This window comes from Lingula anatina, chromosome 1, assembly GCF_051362555.1.
Source record: "Lingula anatina isolate TDL-2025a chromosome 1, LinAna3.0, whole genome shotgun sequence".
NCBI classification, from domain to species: Eukaryota; Metazoa; Brachiopoda; class Lingulata; order Lingulida; family Lingulidae; genus Lingula; species Lingula anatina.
This window is the reverse complement of record NC_141767.1, coordinates 41,427,649-41,447,557: the sequence shown is the minus strand read 5'-3', so window position 1 is coordinate 41,447,557 and position 19,909 is coordinate 41,427,649. Positions and strand designations below refer to the sequence as shown.

The following is a 19,909-nucleotide window of genomic DNA, read 5'->3' as shown; positions in this document are numbered from 1 at the left end:
GAAAGCTGCTTTCTGTTTCTGTCACCCAATCCCAATACATTAATTCTTGGATCCATGTATCGGATGTATCATGGGCCCAACATAAATCAATTTCTTGATGACCTCCAATTACATATGATAATATATTATTATTATAACTGCCAAAAGAAGTTACATATGTATATACGTGTACGTTGCACAGCGTAGGTCCATCAGGAGCGTAAGAAGCAAATAACACGGTAGGCCTTTAACCATTCGAACGATGCAGAAAAAATAGTGACGGGGGCGGGGGATACTCCATTGCCCTCTTCTACCTTTTAGACTGGCGCGTGGTTGACAAAACACTGGCAAGAGTCGGAAAGCTCTCGCTACATTGGTGACATAATGTCCCTATCCATCCAGTTCTCCTACGCCTATCATATTATTTAAAGTGTAAATGAAGATCTCTCTCTCTCTCTCTCTCTCTCAACGGTTTTACAAACTGTACACGACAGGAGCGCTGTGTCGCCTTTTCCGGGACTAAGATCTGACGATGCCCAATGTTTTTTATGAATGTAAATACCGGTAGTCTTGTTATTTTTAAGATTCCCGTAGGTCCCTTATGAATGCCCTGAGTGTTAGAGTAACTGTGAATCGGGCTTCAACCTGGTATTGCTGATATGGGTTATAATATATGAAATCAAGATCGAGCTGGCAATACCGGAATCTAGAACCTAGGGTAGGCCCTACTTATGAACCGTTACCGTCGCAATTCTTTCTTGAGCTTACAAGATTTTCAGGTTCTGCTAGAATTTTACCCTCTACCAGGGTTAGATTAATTTGTCTCTGGCTAATACATGTGTTCCAGGCACAAAACGCGCGTTGGAGGAAAGTGTACATAATTAAAGGAATAATAACTCTTCGTATGAGTTCTATATTTCACAATAAAAACATTGTGAACAACTCATAGAAATATGGTATACCACAAAAACGGCACTTATAGCTATTATTCTGATATCTGAGCTTGTCTTTAGACCACATGACCTCCATTGATGGCTAAACTCTGTTATAATATCTTAAGAGATAACAAACTTTTTAGAAAAAAAAACAAAAAAAAACAGGGACTAACTTTGAATGTAAAAATGGATTCATTCACCATTGGTAAGTATGGGAAAATTGTTGTTCACTACATGAAAATTCATTTTTGTCCAAAGCAAAAGGTTATCCCTTTAACGTTATACACTTTCTTAGTAATCAGTTTGCAAACATTTTTCTTTTACTTTGAAATAAAATTGATCACTTTAAATACCCAGCAAGTCGTCAGTCTATAAATTTCTACTTATTTAATGGTCAATAGATTTGTGAATGTGTAACAGGTTATGTATAGATTTTTTAGCAGCGAACCGTTCAGACCGGTCTAAGCATGAAGTGTCCTCTAGCGGAATATCCCCAGCTCCTTAGCCTATAGTAGCCTTCCAATCGGGACCATCCTTTAATTGTGACGTCAGCAGAGCCCTCCCTGCGCACTAGTGTCTGCGCAAGAAAAGGTGAAAAGGTACTCTTCATTTTGAGCTGCGACATACAAGACGTAAGTTGTGCTTTTGTGCCGATTTATTTGATGACACTTGGTTAACGTGTTTCCTAGGATATAAAATTTTGAGAGTAGTAATATTAGGTAGCGTGATACCAATTTTACGTTATTTATAACGATTTATTTCCCCTTGTAAAATCGTAAACATTTGTCTCAACCGGCTTTTGAAGGTTTCGACTTTCACATTCAACCGGCTTTTGCATAGTGAAGTTTTGAAAGCTTATTCAGTGTCACCACGATTTGTCGCCCGGATTGTAAGGTTTCAGGTCTACGTAGCGATCTTTTCTTTGACAGAGTGAGATTAGGTTTGTGTATTCTGCGTACCATCTAGTGACTTTGCTCTTGTTTTTCGTCCTTCATCAAAGGTGACAAGATTTGACCTTGAAACTAATCCGAACTTGGAAGTCTTGGCTCCCGTTCAAAAATTACATTTGATCGATTTTGACAGCATAACAGAATTTAAAATTTTGTCATTTAGCCCTATTCATCATGCCTGGCCCTCAGTTCTACCAGTATTTGAGCAAGGAGCAGGAGAAGGAGTTGGCCAGGATAGCCAATGCCATCGTTGCACCTGGAAAGGGAATCCTTGCAGCTGATGAATCCACAGGTAAGTAAATGCATTGATTAATGAATTAACAATTGATAACTTGCATCAACTGATTAGAATAAAAATAACTGAGTGTTAAAGAAAGGTTTTAATAAGTAAAAAATATTTGAATAGCCATTTATTGTAAATATTTTAGTATGCCTCAAGGAGAAAAAAATTATTACAACTACTTGAAGTCGTTGACCATTGCATCAAAGATTTTTCTTGACATTTCCATCTTAGCTGTGTTTCCTTTGTTAACCCCAGTACAAGTAATAATAATAATTCACAGGTTACAGGTAGCTGGTGTGAAGGATATAAGTAACTCTTGTAAAAAAAGAAAAGGGATTGGCATGTATGTGTGCCATGACTAACACATCTATGAAATGACATTTACAATTTAGTTCATGAAAGCTGATTTGAATTTAAATTGCCTGTACATACAAGACCTGGGTATGAAACAGTTAAGAAACATTTTAAATTGCCTTAATTTCCATCACTAATGATGTATTAACTCTTTACTCTACAAATATGCTTTTTAAAACTTATTTTTTATATTTGGCTAAAGCTGGACCCTTTTTTATTCTGAATCGGGTAGTGAATTTTATAATATTTAGGTTATGTAGCATCATTGATAAATGAAGTCCAGTATTTGACCCTTTTAAACTTTATGTGAAGCACTATTTAGTCAAGTTGATTTTGTCTATTTGGCTGTGTTGGTGTGATCAGAGGTGTAGATTAAAAAATGTTGTTTACAATTCGCTTCTGTCATTTTTATATGTATGGCTGTGAGAGTTTTGATGATGTGATGCCTCCATCATCTTGGAACGAGATCTTTTGTACCCTGTAATACTAGTTATCCATGTTCATTACATTCTCTTTTTGGTTGACCTGTCCACAACATTAGATAGTAAAATTTGTTTCTGCATTCCTTAGCTTTAAAGGGATTGTTTAATGCTTGTCTTAGAAAAGCAGAATGGTAACCAAGATTGCCTAGGATACTGGCAATGGATGGTTTCAAATAATAACTTAATTAAAAATTAAAGTCTTCAATTTTATGCATGTACAGACAAAAACCAAAATTTCCCATTTTGTGAACAATAGTACAGGTTACTTTTTGGTGAAATGTTCTGTGCTGATCACATTTCGGTGCACACACCTGCTGTCAGGTGTTTGTGAACAGGTAAATCATTTCCAGGTCTGTTTTCCAGCATGGTGTTCTCTGTGAGAAATGTATATATCCTGGCAGTTTGGCTTAGACTTGTATATTACACATGGGAAGCATATATCTAATATTACTGCTAAGGCCTGAGGCTAGCCGTGTTTTTTCACCTCAGTTGATGGACTGTGGGTCATTAGGTCAGGGGTCAGGTGTATCTCCATATAGGTGAACTATTCTGGGCCGTATGCAATGTCTGCACACTGGCAGAATACCTTGATTTGGCATAGGAAATGTAGTTATTTAGGTATGAATAGAAGAGATGGAAAGTGATTTGTTCTTTGCTGCAACATGCTTGCCAAAAAATTGATGCCCTGTTCTCTCTAGTAGAGTTTTGTATTACCTAGCAAGGGCACTAAATAATGTCACCCAAGATAAATATTTGACCTAGCCAAATAGATTAAGCTTAGGCAACCTTTAATAAATTTGGGTCAGGGTGGCATAAAGTCCCTGTCTATTTATAAAAATGCAGTCAAATGTAAATATTTCACTATTGAAGACTGCAAAGGGGTTATGTAATAATATAGATAGATAGTCTTTTGATGTGAACCACAGAATTTTTCAGGTAAGAAGCAAGGTTGGAGTATCATTGTAAAATTATGAAAAAAAAAGAAATAATGTAATGAATAATGCCAAAATGCTTAGGATGTAAATTGTCTTCATGTGTTTTTAATTTAATTATTATTGTTTTGATTAAGGAACTATTGGGAAGCGTTTTTCTCCTATCAATGTGGAGAACACTGAAGAAAATCGCCGTCTGTATCGACAGCTCCTGTTCACAGCCCCCAAGGAGGCAGCAGAGCACCTGAGTGGAGTGATCATGTTTCATGAGACACTGTACCACAAGACAGACGATGGCACCCCATTTGTGAAAGTGTTGAAAGACAGTGGAATCATCCCTGGCATCAAGGTGGACAAAGGTGTTGTTCCACTAGCAGGCACTGATGACGAGTGCACAACACAGGGTAATTATAAAGCAAACCGAGCTAACACTATGCAACACTTAGCTAAGTGAGAAAACCCTTCTATAATTAAAAAGGATAAGTATCCTGTTGACCTGATGACCAAAAAATATTTTTTACCCAGAAAATGGATGTTCTCTTGGTAAAAATCACTTAGTTGTCCTAGAACTCGTGAGTGTAGATAGGTTTGATTAAATGTAAATATCAGTGACAGGATAAATATTTTGATAGCCTTAAAATTTTTTCAGGACTTAGAACCAAGTTGTTCATTTCCATTGCACATTACATGCACGTTACAATGTTTGCACTGGCTCCACTCCAAATGCCAGTAATTTATTTGAGCGTTTCAGACATTTGTATGAGTAGTTTATATTTGTTACTGGGAGTCCCTGCTCCGCCGACACTGGACTTTAAAAAAAATTACTCCTGTTCAATGTGTGCTTCCTTATATTATGAAATATTTCATTATTAGATTGTCCCTGAAATATTGCTGGAGTGAGCTTGAGTTGTATTATATCATTTAATATAAGTTGGTATTAAAAATGTTATCCATGTGTAATTTTAAATTCATAGGTCTTGATGGACTGGCAGAGCGTTGTGCACAGTACAAGAAGGATGGCGCCGACTTTGCTAAATGGCGTTGTGTGTTGAAGATCAAGCCACAATGTCCTTCATACCAGGCTATGCTTGAAAATGCCAATGTGTTAGCTCGCTATGCCAGTATTTGCCAGCAGGTGAGAAAAAAGCAAAATTGGGTAAACTTGCTATGATAACACTGAAATCTTTGTAAGTAATTTTTTTTTTGGATGCTTTATATTGGAGTGTGTACTTTTCATGATAAAAAAAGAAATTCTATGATGAGGTTTGAACAGTTGAAAAAAATTCATATAATTGGCAATTGTTGCTATTTTTGTTTTATAGAATGGTCTTGTTCCCATTGTTGAACCAGAGGTGTTGCCAGATGGAGACCATGACTTGGAGACTGCACAGAGAGTTACAGAGCAGGTATAGGACTTCTTTGAACATTTTTTTGGTTAAGACTACTTCATGTCTGCTTAGGAAGGTGCTTAAGCATTGAAATGCTTTTTACGGTGTAGTTTCCAATGCCATGTCTTTTTATTATATATTTATTATCATTATTATAATTATTTAGGTCCTTGCATTCACCTACAAAGCACTGTCTGACCATCATGTGTTTTTGGAGGGAACACTCCTCAAGCCCAACATGGTGACTGCAGGATTCAGTTGTTCAAAGAAGTACACAGCAGAAGACATTGCCAGGGCAACAGTAACTACCCTGGCACGTACAGTACCAGCAGCTGTACCAGGTATGTGGCATGACAGGAGATAGGATTGTGTTTGCTGTGACTGGATGCCTAGGGCCAGTCCAGAAAGTATCCAAAGTTACAAATTGGCCTTGGCAAAGAATTCTAAACAAGGCAGCAAAGCTGTCAAATGTACAGACAAAAAGCAGGAAATAACTATGCACAAAATAGGCTACTGTCAATTCTGATGCAAAAGTACATTATGTTAAACTGCAAATTCAACATCAAATTTTAATTATGCTCAACAGGTAATACCAATGTAAGTAAAATGTGTAACAAGCATAAGGCTTCAGGCCCATGGCAGTTCAAGTTCACACATTGAAAATGTATAACTTCCAGAAAAAGAAGCCAATTAGACTGCTTTTCCAACTCAGGCTGCATTTTAGTCCTGTATTTCTTTTCTGAACGTTTGGCAATCATCAGTAACATGGTTTTCCCATAATGGTCATCATGGCAGCAGCACCCAAAATTGTGTTTTCTTCTATTCTGATGCAATATTACAAAGTGGTTAACAGCATAATGACAGTCAATTTTTTATAATAAAATATACGTATCATGGATTTTCAGAAAATGTGACTAGCATGGGTCTTCAAGCCCATGGAACTTCAAAGTCACACCTTGAAAATGCCAATATGTGAAAAATTAAATTTTCACAAAAAAAACTGTTTAACTAGCGGAAAGAATTACCAAACAGGCTGCATTGCCTACTGAAGCTGTATTTTAGTCCCATGTTTCTTTCCTGTAAGTTTGAGAACAGTAAGTGACATGATTTTTCTCAAATGGTCATCATGGGAGCAGTGCCCAAAATATTTTTTTCCAAATTTTGATGCAATATTACATAACGTTTAACAGCTTAATGACCATCAATTTTTAATAATAAAATATTAGTATTATGGATATTCAGAAAATGTGACTAGCAAAGGTCTTCAGGCCCATGGAACTTCAAAGTCACAACTTGAAAATGCCAAAATGTAAACAAGACAGCACTGTTCTGCAATGTTTTTTTTTTTTTTTTTTCCATTTTTAACACTTTTTTAACATAAAACAAAATTAACAGTTTACTGCCATTTTTATATGATCAACTAAGAAAATTGATGAGATGTGAAAAATATCAATAAAACGGTGTCAAATGTGCAATTTCCTCCATTCTGAGTTTCTGAACATAGTGAATGATTGAATCTTACAAACTGCAAGGAAATGAGTTATTTTCCATTTTTGAAACTTTATTACACAATACACGGTAACAAGTTTACCATCATTTTTACGTAATCAACTAACAATGTTGTAAAGATGCAGGAAATGTCAAACAAACACTTTTACGTATCGTATTAATTAAATAATGAGACTGTTAACATGCCTAAAAATTGAATCTGAGGAAATGTGAAACAAGACAGCACTATTCTGAAATGGGTTTATTTCCATTTTTAACACTTTTTTAACATAAAACAAAATTAACAGTTTACTGCCATTTTTATATGATCAACTAAGAAAATTGATGAGATGTGAAAAATATCAATAAAACGGTGTCAAATGTGCAATTTCCTCCATTCTGAGTTTCTGAACATAGTGAATGATTGAATCTTACAAACTGCAATGAAATGAGTTTATTTCCATTTTTGACACCTTATTACACAATATGCGATTACAAGTTTACCATCATTTTTACGTAATCAACTAACAATGTTGTAAAAATGCAGGAAATGTCAAACAAACACTTTTACGTATCTTATTAATTAAATAATGAGACTGTTAACATGCCTAAGAATTGAATCTGAGGAAATGTGAAAAAACAGCATAACTTATAAAATAATGGTCTGATTATGCTGATTTTCGAACTTGACCTGCGTTTTAGTAAGATTGATTACTCCTGTGAGTTTCATGACAACAGGCCTATGGGTTTTCCTTGAAATGTGTTAACAGTGTTGCATATATGCTGAAAAGTGAAAAAACAGCATAACTACTAAAATAGTGGCCCGATCATGCCGATTTTCGAACTTGATCTGCGTTTTAGTAAGATTGATTACTCCTGTGAGTTTCATGACAACAGGCCTATCAGTTTTCCTTGAAATGTGTTAACAGTGTTGCATATATGCTGAAAAGTGAAAAAACAGCATAAATTCTACAATAATGGCCCAATCATGCTGATTTTCGAACTTGACCTGTGTTTTATGAATATTCATCAGCTCTGTAAATATAAAGCCAAAAAGTAAAACTGTCTTCCACTTATGGTGTTAACGCTGAAAGTGCACGGCGACGGCGACATGATCGGCGACGGCGACGACAGACGCAGGTGATGGCAATATGTACAGACACATCTGTGTCTGTACATAAAAACTCTTAGTCTTTAAACCAAATCCTTAGAGCAGATTGCAATTTTTTCATAGTAAAAACAAGGTGACATTTGCTAAAAAATTGCTGTCAAACCATTCAAGTTATACATTTTGTGTTAAGTTGTTAAACTAACCATTTATGAAAATATATTTCTAGGCATCACATTCTTGTCTGGTGGTCAGTCTGAGGAAGAAGCTTCAGTGAATTTGGATGCCATCAATAGATTCCCAGGCAGACGTCCCTGGGCCTTGACCTTCTCCTATGGTAGAGCACTGCAGGCCAGTGTGCTCCAGGCTTGGGGTGGAAAGAAGGAGAATGTTCCAGCGGCACAACAGGAGTTGGTCAAGAGAGCCACGGTAAATTTCCTTCCAAGTTTCTCAATACAAAAAAGTTTTTTTTAAGTTGTTAAATGTTCTAATAGAGCTTGAAGTTTCATCTTATAATTCATTTTGTTTTGGTTAGCAAGACTTCACGACTGCCAGGTGATTTATCCTAAAGTCTTTATTTTAAAGCCCAAAGTGATGCACTTACATAATTCATTTTTTTGTGAGAAGAATATAACATGGCTTTTGTTTTCAGGCTAATGGAAACGCTGCCCTTGGGAAGTATAGTGGAGGTGAACAGGGAGCCGCTGCTGGCAAGTCACTCTTCGTTGCTGGACATGCTTACTAATTTCCCATTTTTTCCCAAAGTTTCTTTGCAAAGACACTCAATGTTTACCTCCCAACAGTTATTAACTTGTCAAATTTGTGAAATTCAGATGTGAAGAGGATTGGACTTTATGAAGTGCTTTGGATCCATTTAATGTTGTAAAATATCAGACTTCTAATTATGCTGGCACAAAATGCTTCTGTGCATAGATAACAAAAGGCTATAGACTCATAAATGTTCAAAAGATGCACTACTTTGATCAAATGGTTCCGGCACAGAAATAACATTACATATGCTAAAAGGGTATTTTCTTAGAGATAATGTGATTTAAGCAAATTCTTTGTGGGACTGTGTTTAAAGTAGGCAATGAACTTCTTCCATGTATATGTCTATCTGCCAAATAAATGTGTAATGAAAGTGGCTCATTCAATTGTTGGTTCATCTTTTATTCTCATATCAATTATTTTTACAATACACATTTATCATAAAAGCTGTACTTTTCTTAGTAAAAAGATAAAGCTCTTGATCTTGGGACTTGCTCCAGATCTGAATATTTAGGCATTAAGGTTGCCTTTGCTGAAGATATCTCGAATGTGAGAAATGGCAGGGAGCATTCTCTCTAGGCATGTAACATTGTGCCATTTTCAAACCATCCAAATTAGCCATTAATTTGGCAACTAGCTAAATCGAGATGACAGCTGGCATACCTGACATTTACCACACAAGCCATAAAGTATAAAATGATAATAAGACGTCTTCAGAACAGGTGGCAATGGTACAAAATATCTTCAAATATGCCCTCTTAATGGGTGAGAAAATATTTTTAAAAGGTTTCCATTTTTCATAAAGATCTTCCTAATACGCTTAACAGCTTATTAGAAACCTGCAATCTTGTGTAATAGTGTTTTTTACATATTTCAGTAGCAGTGTGTTAGCAGTTATGCTATATTGGTGGTGGTTACTAACGCTAAAAAACACTGCGATTAGAGTGCCACCTGTTCAGTCCAAGGAGGAGGTAAAAAAGGGAAAATGATTGGGCATTTTTCACTTCTCCCCTGACAATAATCGAATATCCCTCATTATCTACTGCACTTATACCATATATATACTGGTTTCTTTTTCTCCTCTTCTTCAGTCTTATTCCAGAGTTTCCTTTACATAGTTCACCTTGTCACCTCTTTTCCACAGATCTCAATTGTTTCTTTTTCATTCTCTTTATTTTTGCTGTATTTTTTATCTGGAAGAAATAATAAAAAGTGTAACTTTGACATTGACAAAAACAGTTACAATTGAGTCTATATAATATATCTGATTTAAGAGAGCAACAATGTCCTTCACCAAAATATTCATTTGTCTTTAACTTGCAGACTATCAATCCTAATGCTAATCTTACAATTTCAATGCTTCTGACAGTGCATGATTCCCAAAAGAAAATTGTCAAGTCCCTATATGTTGCTAGGACTCTACCATAACATATTCCTAAACTTGTGTTATGGTCAACTAGATATCTGTATTCTTTATAAAATAAACCTGGGATTCCCCTACCCTGGCATGAAATTCATGCGTTAGCACTCCTTTTCAGGTTATCTGATGTGTAGTGGCTGTGCTAATGCAGGTAAGCAAAGGCCTCATAAAGTGTGAAATGACAACCAGTTTGGCTTCCATCATGATGCAGGAACTCTCAAATCTTTATATTACTGTCATCCTGCACACTCCTGTAAAGCCAGCCAGTTTTCCAATCGATAGGGAAAGATTCATCTTCTTGTTTACACTGTTTACACTGTCAAGGGGGCAATGGAAGCAACAAACAGACTTTTTCCTCGTGAGAAATTCATTAGATATTGTTTCCCAACCAGGAACTCTAGAATAGTCATGTAGTTCATGCAACTGTTGTTCTACTCAATTCTGTGCATAACTTTGCTATCTGGTGGAAAATATTGTCTCATTATTTCACCTACTTAAACATTCAGAAGTTGGTTTATGGTTTTCTTTTGCAGGTGTTTAATTTTAAGGAGTCTAGGATATTAATGAAAAAATCCAAAACTAATGCAGTTAATTAAATTTCCTATTAACTAAAGGATATGGTCTAGCAAGCAAAACAATTTTCCAAAGTTTGTAGTCACAGTGTAACACGAGTGACGTAATATCAGCGTTTTAGGGCTAAAATTGTCATTTTTTAATCAAGATTTTCTCTTAAACAAAAAGCCCTATAAATACGATTGAAATAGCTATCTAAAGGTTAGCACAAAAAACATTAGAGTGAGTCAGGATTTTATCTTATTATTTTTACTTTTGATTTTATTTTGATAAAACGTGAATTTTACGAAATATATATGGACCCTCCACTTTCAGTATTAATAACTTCAAAAATAAAAGGTCAATCAAAAATTCAAGACTCAGTCGACTAGATATTATACTGAAACACAGACACATCAAATTTCATGTCAATCTGACAGTTAAAGAATGAGATATGGGGATTGAAGTTTAGACTATGTTATCAATCTTCAAAGCTGAGAAATCGCTCATTAACCACTTGGCTCAGGTAATTGGGCTAATTTAGCAAATTAATTGCACCTCCACCTTACCTGTTATCATCTTTTTGATCGGGAAGGTCTATACACCATTACGTGTTAAAATTTGGTTGTATGTTTCTATCTAGATGCCAGAAAATCTTACTTTTGTACGCAAACTTATTCGCCCCATGAAAGACGCTCTTCCCTGAGAAATGATTGACAGCTGAGTAGGCCTACCTACTCTCGTTTCACAGTGCTTGACAACGGAGGCGGAGCCTAAAGGCTGCCACGGACAGGTAGAAAAACTCGTCCAAATGTATATTTTTAGTCCGTGTTGCAAAAATATAACTTAATTGAGTATTAAATACAATATTGATTATTTCTAATGTATAAAAAACTAAAAATCGAGTTTTAGACGTATTTGTAATATCCTTGACCCCTTAAGGCAGTGCAACTAGTAGGCAGATGAATCTCACCTTACTCATGACTCTGTCGACAAGAAAACTGGTTGGCTTTGCAGGTGTGTGTAAGTTGAAGAGGTGAGAGGTAAGATAAAAATTTGTGAGCTCCCACATCAAGGTGGATGCACAAACTGGTCATCTATTTACACTTTATGCAGTCTTTGTTTTTCTGGTTAGGACAGCATACATATCAGAAATCATAAACAAGCGGGCTTAAGCACAAGTTTTGTGCTACCCCTCACCATTACCAGTTTACTGACGCAGGGGACTCGCAAAAGAGCTAAGGTTTCAAATCAATACTTACTTTATTAAAGTGCACTATTATGAATTTATCTTGAACTAATGTATACCAAAATTTTGGTCTTAAGTTTAAACCATTTCTGGTCTGGTCTATAGCTATAATAATACGCAATTTATGTTTTTCTCCAGTTGATAGGAGGAACAAGTCACATAAATAGTTGAAATATATTATAATGCTTATCTTTTGTAAAACAAGAATGTTAAAGCTAGGAAACTTACTGGCTGGACTATCTCTGCTTTGCGTTCATTTTCGAGTTTTCTCTTCTTATTCTCTTCCTGTCTTTGCCTTTTTTCCTATAAAAACCCCTTGCATATGTAAATCACTTGAAAAATATAGCTAATGTTCCTTCTAAGTCATACAATAATACAAACTGCAAATTACAAGTTAATCAAAGCTGACTTTTTTAAAATTCTTCAAACAAATGCAAAAACTATGGTAACTCAAACAACAAGCTGGTCAGAAAACTGAAAGCACCTCTTTTCCTCTTGCCCTAGCTGTTTTTAATTCTTTCTCAAAATCTTTTAATATCCGCTGCTCCTTTCTTTGCCGCATCTTTTTCTGCCATGAGGTCTTTAAAGTTTTTGGTCTGATGGTGTCAGAAAATCTGCAAATTTGAGGAAAAGATATAATTTGATATTGATTGAGACACAACAGATTCACAACTAGAGGATCAGGGATATGAGGGCACAGGTTCTCATAGTCCATGTGGAGATGTCGTAACTGTGACTTGTTTCCAGAGGCAGTAGACAAGATGGGTTGTAGGTAAAACCATGAGTACTACCAGCGCTCATGCTGGTGGTACAATGAATTTAAATAATAAAGATCTGGCCGTTCCTCACATTACTTATAAATACAATGGGTGCTCATTTATTTTCATATAATTGTACTGTTATATGATATATAATGTAACTATACTTTACAACATAACTTTGTCAACTGTCAGGCTTAACACATTCCTATAAGTTAAAATGCACTTAGAGAATGCAGTTTGCATAATAATATTCCTGTACTATACTGAGGTCAGGTGAAATTTGTGGGTATTTCTTTTTAAACACCCATAACATGGGCACAATCTATTTCGCACTTCCTTACTTCTGAGTTTTAGGAGTCTTCCAGACCCTTCCAGATTTTGGCCTACCACGTGGAGGCTGGAGTGTCCTTTCTCTCTTGACATTATCCTCTTGATCCATATCTGAAACAAACCTATTGCTTTAGCAAATCTATGATTTTACATTTCACAAGAACATTATATATATATACTTTCTAAATCATCATGCATATATCAAGTAAAAATATTACTCCAATCATGTACACGTATAAAATTGCAGATGTAAAAATTCCACTCCTTCCTATCAAAATACTAAAGACAAAAAACATTTGGCTATGCCAAAATGAGAAAAAATTGCTCAAATCATTACACAATATCCAAAATAAACATTTGAATTTTACATTCCCCTCTCCCAAATTGCACTGTAAAATTAATAAAAAAAAAGTTCTGATTAAAATTATCAATTGGCAATATTTCATGATTTATCATGATTTGGAAAGCCAAGAAGCATAATATTATTCAGATACTGATGACAGTGATGTACCAATATCATCAGCAACTATCTGTTTTTACAATTTAAAATGCCTCCGAACTTTATTACAATTGGCGATAATTACTATAGTAGTACTTTCTTAATGTTAGTGTCAGAATAACACGTCAAAATGATGCAGTCCGTCAGCACCAGATTACTGCACCTTGGAATCAGTTTGTTTCAGTGAAAAGCTTAGACTAAGGTATTGAATTACAAGTTACTTGCGAGCTTTCGTTACTCGGTTATACCACCCAATCAAGTAAATATCAGTTGAATTACCTTAGCCTTTTTCAGAAGTCTTTCTTGTTTACTAATCCACATGTGAGCGGCTGCAACTAAAAGATGGATGGTATTTCCGGTAGTAAATTACTTATCAATAGTCAATTTATCGATACATTTTTTGAAAACAAATAACAAGAATTGGCATTCAAATGAGAATTTAGTTTGAATTGTTCCTTTCAAGTGCAGGTTTTTTTTCTGTGGGGAAAATAATGTAGATATATTCAGACAAGTTCTCAAATTTACAATGCTCTGACCTACATACGGGTATTGAGAAAAGATTATTCGAGCTAATGGATGGCTTGGCGAACTACGGAAGTGAAGATGACGAAAATACTCAAGAACCCCTTGTTTCTAAGGCTGAATCAAAGGTAGAGTAAAGAAAGCATTACACCCATTGCATATAACAGATTTCTGATATAATGATAGTTTATACAAATGCTTTAGATATAAGACGAAATTGCGTCTTTATTTTGCCCGCCATGTTTTATAAACAAGAGTTAAAATCAATTTTAACATTTTATGGCTTTTGCCAGTATTCAAACCCATAAACAATTCCCAATTATAATTCAGATTTAAACCTAGGGGAATGTGTTTATGATATGGCACATATATTTTGGTAGTGGAACGGCAGAGAGGCATTTTCAATACGTGACACTAAACGAGAGAAAATTCCTTTTTTTTTTTTGGTAATTCGAGAGTATCTTTTATAAAACTCGAAAAAATTCAGAAGAACCTTGATGTAACTAGTTATTTTTGCTTATTTCTGTACAATGAAGTCAATGTTGACACAAAGACAACACCCATTAAGTTGGTTGGAGCTGTTGGATATTAAGAAGACCAGTGTGCGTGAGTATTGGGCTGCATGGTGGGCAGCCCTTTTCTATTTCATACTCATAAATTTTATGTCAAAGAATCATACTCTATATGGCCCCCTCATTTCTTGCTTGGGTAAAATGTATGTGTATCAAAGATATTCCTGTTTTGGAACTAAGGATTCTACAATTGTTGCTTAAAAAACAGAAAAGGTTTGATGAGGAGGGTCATTTCATAAACAGCCTGAATGGAATTTAACATGCATAGATTTTTTTTTCAGGATGAAGAAGTTGAAAATGTGAGTGAGACACAAGCCCAGCAATCTGCTAGATTAGAATCTGAATGGGAATCTTTTGAGAAGCTCTTTGACCTGGGTGGTGATGGCAAAGACCCAAGTGATGGCCCACAGCAGCAGCAAGGTACCGGTGAAGGAAGCAGTCTTTACCAACCTAGGTCCAGATCGGTGTCATCAGAGTCCTCTGGAGAGAGTGACACAGGTGAATTCTGTGTGAACTTTGCTCTTTGTAGTTTTGTTCTCTATTTTCAAGTTGAAATTAGTATTTTTTGTCACCCATGATATTTACAAAGTCTAAGTGCATTTATTATTGAATTGATATTTCATGAATAAACTAAAAAATTCTTGAATTTGAGAAGACTACTTGAAATTTCTCAGATGTCAAGGATTTTTTTCATACAAAACTTTAAAATTGTACTTGTTATCATACATCAGTTTTCTTCAGTACTGCTTAAAACATGTAGGTAATATCCTGTTCAAAATATATCATGATTTATATTTCTAGAAACAAACAGAAGAAGTAGGAGTCCAAAGGTAAGGGTTTTTGATTTACTTTTCTATCATGATAATGCTGTCTTAAGTATTTTAATAGTTTATCTTGACGTTTTTTCTGAAATTTTGAAGTAAAAAGAACTAAATAAATAACTACTTTCAGATAAATAATTATTTCCAGATAAAAAAAAGAGTAAAAACTATTCAGCAGTTGTTTTTATTTACAGAAAGCAAACAAAGATGTCCACTCAGACTCTTCGCGTTCTAGGTCCCATTCAAAAGAAAAGGTACCTGAATCTGACAGTTTATTACGATTTTTATATACATACATACAGAACTTTAATGTAATGGCTTTTTTTATTATAGTATGTCATACTTAAAAGCTTTAGAAGTTGTTGGATCTGAAGTTGTGATTAAGTAAGTGTAGATGATCTACTGGTTAATTGTTTGGTAGTCTCTTGTTGAGTCATGCATCCACAATCCTTAAGATACCTGTGGTCAATGTGCAATAAAATTTATGAAATTCTTCATCCTTCTGAATTGAAGGTGCCAATCAAATTGATTAAGTTGTACACCATGCAAATACACTATTTCACCTGTAGGTCACTTACCATCTTTGAAAATGGAAGTGGTCACTGCTATCAAGTGCCTATAGGAAAAACAAATGGAGGCAATTAATCCAGTTTTGAAGCGAGTTGCACATGCACATGCTCTTCCTTCTTTTCTGGACTAGGCTACTTGCTCCTAGGGGAGAAAAAAAATAGCCTCATTGCAGTACTCATGTCTACCTACTTATGACAAATTTAATAGGTGAATGCATTCGGGCATTGATTTGAATGAATTTGTGATAATTATCACTGAAAAAACTCTGCTTACAGTATACAATTTAGTTATATAGAGAATTTACTAAATAGTGAATTAGATGTAAAATCCAAGTCACATGTATGCTTAAATGATAATAGGAGCAAAAATTCTCTAATTATCTTTTAATATTTACAGCGTGATGAGAATGACTCTGATGTGTCGTCGAGGTCCAGATCAAGATCCCCTCAAAAAGAAAGTTGTAAAGTAGGAATCAAGATTGAAATTTTGCATTAATACATTGTCAATTTTTAAGATACACTTTAATGAAATTGATATTAAGGATATTAAGCTTTTCTTCTGATACAATAAAAACAGTCCTGCAAGTAAGTTGCTGTTAATTTCAAAAAGAAAAAATACAAGTATTGATGAGGTGTTTTCTTTTATTTTTCAGAGGGACAATAAAGATTCTGCTGAGGAAGAGGGTACTAAAATTACAGAAAGTGAGAATGTGGGTGACTCTGGACTTGCAACTGATAAAAAAGACAATGTCAAGAAAAGTTTGAGTAGAAGCAGAAGCAGAGACAGATCCAAACATCGTAGTTCAAGTCGAAGTAGGAGCAGGGAAAGATCTAAAAGAAGTGGCAGTAGAGATAATAAATCAAGTAGAAATAGAGACAGAAAGCGCAGTCGAAGTAGAAGCAGGGACCGCAGGAAAAGAAGGCGACGTGTCAGAAGCAGAAGGAGTGGAAGCCGGGGAAGGAGAAGAAGATCTGGAAGTCGACACAGGAGGCACAGGAGGAGGAGTCACAGTAGGGATAAAAGACACCGAGGTCGTAGGCGCAGAAGTGGTAGCCGAGACTATAGAAGTAGGAGCAGAGACAGGGACAACAAACATCGCATGAGGAAAAGAAGTCGAAGCATCACTAGAGGTGACAGAACAGCTGAGGGTAAAATTCAGAGAGGACCAGGAGCACAGCGTGAACCACAGAAAGCTGACTTTAAAACTCAGCTGAAAAATGAATTGAAGAAGGCAGCACAGGAGGCTATGGCTGGTAAGAGTTTCCATGTTGTTGTTACTCCATAAAACAATAGATACAATTTTGTGTAAAATGCTAATCTAGGTCAAACTTTTTTTGTACATTAAAGTTTTCCCTTCAAATATAAGAATCGAATTGGTATTCATGATAAAACCTCTTATCTTGTTGAACACTAAAAATGGACTTTTTGAGCATGTTCTCTTACAAATTATTCAATAATCTTTTCAGCAAACGCAGATGAAAATTCAGGTAAAAATGCAGCAACAGGACTCCCTGCAGGTAGTAATGTGACCCCTCAGCAAGCTTTGATTCAGACAATGATGGCCATGCATCAAAAGGTAAAGTTAAAACAAATTGCATATATCATTCAAACTTGCAATTTTGTGTGTATGCTGATATAACTGTTCCTCTTGGAATTCTATACTTACAACTGATTTGCACTGTCTAAATTCAATGTCCTGGGTGCCAGTCATGATATCAAGGAAAATGTGATCCTTTAAATCTTTTAAAAGTTAAATTTCAAATATTAATATCTCCTTTTTTCAGGCCCAAGAGTTGACTGGTGTTCAAGTTCCCAAATACTACAACATTGGTGCAGTGAATCCTTTGAAGTATGCTGAACAAGTGCAGAAGAGGAAACTTCTTTGGTCAAAGGCAAAAGAACACAGAGAGGTAAGCAATTAGAAGAAACTACATTTTGGGCAAAAAGAGAAATTACAACTACATTAACTCGTGATGAATGTAAATACTGCACTTTCCTGATTGACTCCCAAAATCAGGCAAGCGTATACCCTATTTAACCAAATACCATGTTGCTTTGTTCCACGTAGCTTTATTTATTTATATATACCTATTATTTGCAAATAAGAACAGATGCCAGGAATTGTAATTTGTTTTACAATTCAACTACCACAGTTTTGTATGCCAGTGATGTTTTGGATACAATTCAGTATTTACTGTGCAAACCACAAATTTTATCAGTTTAAAAGACTGATGGTCAAGCAAAAAATTGACAAATTTTCTTTTAAGACCACTAGAAAAATCCGAGACGGGTATAGAATTAGTGGATTGGCCTTCATAGCTTTGAGAAGTACCAGCAAGGTCTTTTCCAGTAAACTATTTGGAAGGCAAATCAAACTAATAATGCCTTATCTGGTGATATAATTCGATGTTGTATTGAAATGAATTGCATCTCTCTTTCAGGAAAACAAAGCAATCTGGCAGGGCACAGAGTTTAATCAGGATAATGATGGGAAGATGGCCAACAAATTCCGTAAGTTGATGGGACTGAAAGAGGGAGATACAGCAGAAACTTCAGGAACTGCCATTACATCTGAAGCCATGCGTAAAAAACAGGAAGAACTGTTTTCTAGATTGGATAAAGAATACGAATTTGCTAGGATGACTACACATACTCATAGAGGAGTTGGACTGGGTGCTTTATCACATGGGACACCCGACCCACAATTATTGCAAATGCAGCAGCAGCAGCAACAACAACAACAACAAAAATAAAGATACTATCTTAGCATATTACAAAAGCAATCATCAAAGCATTAATAAAAGCTTTTTTTTTATCCAGACAGTATTGGATTTCGTGAAATAGTTTTTGCAACAAGTCTGATGGTTTTGGAGAACAGTTGATCGTGATCCATTGAGATGCCTATGCACTAGAAACTTTTTGATTCGGTTTATGACAGACTGTGGTGAATGCTACCTTACGGAGCAATGACATTATATTACTCGGCTTATCCACTGCAAGTGGAAATCAAAGAAATTGCATTATATGTGAATAAATTCTTCTAAGAAGATCAGGAAGTGTTAATCTGTTTTAAAGAGAACCTTAACACAAAAATTAAAATGAACAGAGAAGCAATACAAATACTTTTATTGCACATTTCTTGATAAATGACAATGGTTGATTATGCAATGTTTGAAAGTAAGAGTGGGGGGGGGGGGAGGGCTCAAGTTTTTATCCTTTGCTACTATCAGGGTTCGCACAACTCTTGAAAACCCTTGAAAACCCTTGAATTTTATTTTCTAAAATCAAGTCCTTGAATATGCTTGAAAATGGAGCAAAACCCTGGAAAATAAAAATAAACCCTTGAAAACCCTTGATTATGCTTGAAAAATAAAAAAAACGAACTTTTTAAATCATTTATGATTATTAAAAACAAAATTCGAGTCGGTCGTTTTTTAACGTCGATATATAACAGTCTGTCGATATATAACAGTTTTCCCCAGAAGTTGGGAAAAACGATGTTGTCCTGTCTTGGTAAAACATAACAGGGAAAAACGATGTTGTCTTGTCTTGGGAGAAATGTACCTCTTTAGTATGAAGAAATTGTTTTTTAACTTGGATTCCCGACTTTTGTTTAGTTTGTTTTCATTCAATGCAATATCGCAAGAATAATTTGTTTGTGCTTATAGCTGATCACAGTGATTTAATCTGAAAGTAATGCTTACACTTAGCAATGTAGGTAAGTGGAGTGATATGCGATATCAGAATTACTTAGAGGGGAAAAAGAAAGCAAGCTGAAGAGGACGGCAAAAAAAAAAAAAAAAAAAAAAAAAGAAAAGAAAGTCTGTAATGGAAGACATTGATTAAATTTTAAAAAAAAAGAAAAAACGCATGGAAGATGACATTTGTGAATTGCTTAAAGTCATAATAACTCTTTGTTTGGCCAAAAAATGAATTTTTCTGGAGT

General features: G+C 35.2%; 3 protein-coding genes across 4 annotated transcripts; 2 read left to right on the top strand and 1 right to left on the bottom strand.

Annotated features, from left to right (window-relative positions):
• The first annotated feature begins 1,381 nt into the window (after window positions 1-1,381).
• LOC106175635 (fructose-bisphosphate aldolase) lies at window positions 1,382-9,048 on the top strand. The gene is made up of 8 exons (XM_013557738.3): window positions 1,382-1,546; window positions 2,028-2,156; window positions 4,053-4,319; window positions 4,890-5,050; window positions 5,238-5,321; window positions 5,470-5,644; window positions 8,129-8,328; window positions 8,552-9,048. The coding sequence occupies exons 2-8, from the start codon at window positions 2,039-2,041 to the stop codon at window positions 8,642-8,644; spliced, it is 1,098 nt and encodes a 365-aa protein (XP_013413192.1). The 5' UTR covers window positions 1,382-1,546; window positions 2,028-2,038; the 3' UTR covers window positions 8,645-9,048.
• LOC106175629 (coiled-coil domain-containing protein 86-like) lies at window positions 9,049-13,902 on the bottom strand. The gene is made up of 5 exons (XM_087012341.1): window positions 13,758-13,902; window positions 12,991-13,090; window positions 12,373-12,502; window positions 12,117-12,191; window positions 9,049-9,860 (listed from the first exon to the last, which is right to left on the bottom strand). Exons 2-5 carry the CDS (start codon window positions 13,086-13,088, stop codon window positions 9,795-9,797), a joined length of 369 nt encoding a protein of 122 aa, XP_086868467.1. The 5' UTR covers window positions 13,089-13,090; window positions 13,758-13,902; the 3' UTR covers window positions 9,049-9,794.
• Window positions 13,903-13,942: 40 nt separating this feature from the next.
• Window positions 13,943-19,015, top strand: LOC106175632 (uncharacterized). Of its 2 annotated transcripts, XM_087012339.1 has the most exons (10): window positions 13,943-14,128; window positions 14,537-14,602; window positions 14,854-15,070; window positions 15,374-15,402; window positions 15,588-15,647; window positions 16,360-16,428; window positions 16,616-17,216; window positions 17,430-17,539; window positions 17,748-17,873; window positions 18,405-19,015. In XM_087012339.1, exons 1-10 carry the CDS (start codon window positions 14,051-14,053, stop codon window positions 18,714-18,716), a joined length of 1,668 nt encoding a protein of 555 aa, XP_086868465.1. In that variant the 5' UTR covers window positions 13,943-14,050; the 3' UTR covers window positions 18,717-19,015. The 2 variants fall into 2 exon arrangements, with proteins under 2 accessions (XP_086868465.1, XP_013413190.1); XM_013557736.3 differs by lacking the exon at window positions 14,537-14,602 and having other exon boundaries at window positions 13,959-14,128.
• The last annotated feature ends 894 nt before the right edge of the window (window positions 19,016-19,909 follow it).